At 56.5% G+C, this 3,467-nt stretch overlaps 2 protein-coding genes across 3 annotated transcripts; both read right to left on the reverse strand.

Annotated features, from left to right (window-relative positions):
- On the reverse strand, positions 1–303 carry LDBPK_350020 (the record flags this gene model as incomplete). 2 transcript variants are annotated; one of them, XM_024473493.1, is made up of 1 exon in its annotated part: positions 1–303. In XM_024473493.1, the coding sequence occupies one exon, from the start codon at positions 301–303 to the stop codon at positions 1–3; it is 303 nt and encodes a 100-aa protein (XP_024329262.1). Both variants share the same exon structure in this region, with proteins under 2 accessions (XP_024329262.1, XP_003865119.1).
- A 1,942-nt stretch (positions 304–2,245) lies between these two features.
- Positions 2,246–2,704, reverse strand: LDBPK_360030 (hypothetical protein, conserved; the record flags this gene model as incomplete). The annotated part of the gene is made up of 1 exon (XM_003865073.1): positions 2,246–2,704. One exon carries the CDS (start codon positions 2,702–2,704, stop codon positions 2,246–2,248), a length of 459 nt encoding a protein of 152 aa, XP_003865121.1.
- Between the last annotated feature and the right edge of the window lie 763 nt (positions 2,705–3,467).

Genomic DNA, 3,467 nt, shown 5'->3' on the forward strand with positions numbered 1-3,467 from the left:
TTACGCGTAGCCGTAGAGGATGTGGCCTTGCTTGCGCAGCGCGTTCACAACATCGCACGCCGTCACCGTCTTCTTGCGTGCGTACTCGGTGTAGGCCGTGCTGCAGCGCACAATGTCCTCCACGTAGGCCTTCAGCACGCGGCGCACCTCTTCGTAGACCTCGCTCGAGATGCGCTTCACGCCACCGCGGCGCGCCATGCGGCGGACGCAGCCGCGAGTGATGCCGCGGATGTTGTCGCGCAGCACCTTCTTCTGGCGCCTTTGGCTGCCCTTGGCATCAGCGGAGCGTTTGCCCTTGGCCATTGTTGATATATGCAGAGAGGAGGAGAACGTGAAAGAGAAAAAATGCGGAGTCGAGAAGTGAAGCGACGACTTTTGGATGTGTACGGTAAGGAGGAACAAGATGGCGGTATACGGAAAGGCAAGTAGTACATGAAGAGAACACGTGTCCAATGGAGCGTGCTTAGAAGAAGAAGACCCCAGTGGGTGGGCGTCTGTGGCAGAGGGAGGATTCGTTTCTGGCAACGACGCCAAGCCGTCTCGCACAAGCATGAGGGCGGAAAGTGTCAAAATGGGCGCGTACATGCGGGATCTTGTCGCACTTGGCACATATTAGTCTTTCGACGAGAACGCACATCCCGCGTTCCATGGCGTGGATCATTGGGCAGCCATGCCCCAAGGAGTCGGACTGGGCGGTTAAGCAAGAAAACGTGTGGGCAAGCATTGTGGTATCAAATGCACCGGCATAAAAAAACCCGCTTCTCCTGTCTCGTGTACGTGTGGGCGGTGTGCTGGAAGTCTGTGAGAAGATGATTCTAGGCCGAAGCACCTCTACGTTCGGGTCTCGAGCCTTGAGGGAAGCGGGCGGTGAGGGAAGTGAGGACGGACTGGGTGAGAGCAGGCAGCAAGTCACAGTAATGGTGCGCGTGCGTCAGCGACGAAACCTCTCACACGGGCGGTTACGTCCTTGTGAGTTCACAAGGCTTTGGTGGTCGCCGACAAAGTGAGCGTGGGCGTGGAAGCCGGCAACGTCCCATCATTGAGCAGCGAGGTAAGGGAGGTCTCTGCCAGTGCCTGAACCGACGTTCGTGGCAACACCGAGTTTCAGGGACGTTGTGCGGTGAGCGCGAGACAGGCTTGGCCGACAGCTGAATGCGACCCGACCGCGGCGGCGGCGTGAAGGGCGAGGCTGCTATAGCGCATTTTCATAAAATGCCGCTGCAGGTCGCCGCGTTCACGAGGTGGAATATCGGTTATGAGGCCTCGCTCCCCCAGTATATGGGAGCATGCCCGCCTAAAGCAGTCAGCACGGCGCTCCCTTCTGAACCACGCAAATGACAAGGTGCTTTCCACGTGACCGCTTTGGTAATGCTCACCCCCACGCACATCGCAAGTCAGGTGCTACAGGGGTGTGCCTGTCATCGGACACGACGGCGCTTGCGAACCTTGATCACAGAAGCTGTGGATGCCTCGCAGGGGGGTGTACAAGGACTCACGTAGCGCGAGAGACAGGGAAATGAAGGAGAGATCCAGGAAAACAGAAGGTGACGTAGAGACAATGGTGTCGATGTTGTTGGGATAGATTCTCATGGTTGAACAAGTGTTCTTACGAACAACCGAGTTGATAAGGCCATCGGTGTCGTCTCGGCGCACGGGAAGGGTGGTTGTACCGCTGCTTTGCTTGGAGCTGTCGCTGTGTAAACCGGCTTGGAAGAGCGAAAGGTTGCCGCTCCAACACCCCGTATCCGACCGTCCCCCTTACGTGGCGGGTCAGACGCGACTTTGTAGACTGAATTTCGGTGGGTCGATGTCTGTCCATGGTAGCAGACAAACAAGAGAATGAGTCATTGATTCTTTTCTTGCCTTTCTTTTGGTGCGCGGGTGGCTGTAATGCACTGATTGGGGAAAACGTCCTAGAGACAGAGTGCGCTCTTGGTCCGCCCCAAAGTGAGAACACGTATAGGCCATCGCCACTGCACAGGAATCAATGCTGCTCCAGAGAAACACATGCACGCCCGTAAACATACAAACAGAACCCAACGAAACAGAAAGTACGAAAGGCCAAGCGAAACTGCGGAGACAGAGACGCTGCCCAGCCAGGACCTTGTACACCAAGAACGGCATCTGCTAGCGCGCAGTGCACTGCGAAGCTGCAACTTCGCAGGCCTCCTTTGTGAATGCCATCCCCAGTGGCCTCTCCTTCGTCTATCGCTGCTACCGTCGCCGCCCCACTCCCCATGCTCAGCTACGACACCCCTAGACTATCGTAGTGGATCTTGATCTCCCATGTCACCTCTTCAGGAGTGTCGCTGAGTGCCGTATCAATGTTGGCGTTCGCCTTCAGGAAGCCCTGCGTGACGACACCAGCTACCTTGTAGTCGAAGTTGCCGCCCCAGCCGCGGTGAGACAGGTCTTCCTTGATGTACTCGAGAAACATCTTGCCAACATAATCGACGGAGCGGTGTGTGACTGGGTGATTGGCGGTATCAGCCCAGACCTCTTTGAGGCGGGTCTGGTACGCGCGTGCTGCACTAGAGTCCCCCGCGTTGCGGCGCGCCTGCGCATCTACAAATAAAACCCATTCCTCCAACAGCTTCTGGGCTACAGGGTGCCGCTCAGTGGTCGCGAGTGCGTAGAACTCATCTGCGCCTTTACTCGCAACGTTGGCAACGGGAGTTTTGGTTTTGCTAGCAGTGCAGCCCATTGTAGACAGCGGCACAACACGGTAGTCGGCGTACTTGCGCAGATGGCGCCTTTTGAGTTTTGTGCACACGCTGCTTGAGTATTTTCAGTACTGAAAGTATTCGCTGTCGTGGCTTCTGGGGAAAAAAAGAGGAGAAGAGTGCAATACAGACGAGCAAGGGATACTGTTGAATTGGCGTGCAACAGCAGCGAGGCAGGAACTGGAGCTGCGCTCCCGAACAACACCCTCCACTCGCAGCTGCTGGATTGTCTGGAGAAAGAGGCAAGGAAGAAAAGCAAGGCGCCCGTGGAGGATCTAGTATACACAGAGCCTGTGCGCTAAGCTCACAAGAACCTCCTCCCACGCCAGCCCATGGAGTCCAAAACAGCAGACGTTCAGTGCGTAATCTGCTAAAGAACACCTCCCAGTAGTTCAGTGTTCATCATCTGCACGAGTTGAGGAAGCCGTAATGGCACTGTGAACCACCATCCCGTGCACGTACGCCTTTGCCCGGTATATTAGTGGGAATCAGCAAAACAGATGCTTTTTCCTTGTCAAGGCGCTGTTCTGCCATGAGCCAGTCAAGAAGTTGCGGCATACCATGTCAGCGCACCGGCCTCTGTAGGAGCACCGCGAGATCTCAATCTTCTCGGGCGAATACCGTCTGCCGTCGAATCGGCTCAACGCGTCCAGCGGACTCTTCGTGCCCTTCCTCGTCCCCTCGTCGGATAGGTGCTGCACGACCGGCGCCAGACAGAGAGACTCGGGGTGGAGAGAGGGGGGG

Source organism: Leishmania donovani, chromosome 36, assembly GCF_000227135.1.
Source record: "Leishmania donovani BPK282A1 complete genome, chromosome 36".
NCBI lineage: Eukaryota > Euglenozoa > Kinetoplastea > Trypanosomatida > Trypanosomatidae > Leishmania > Leishmania donovani.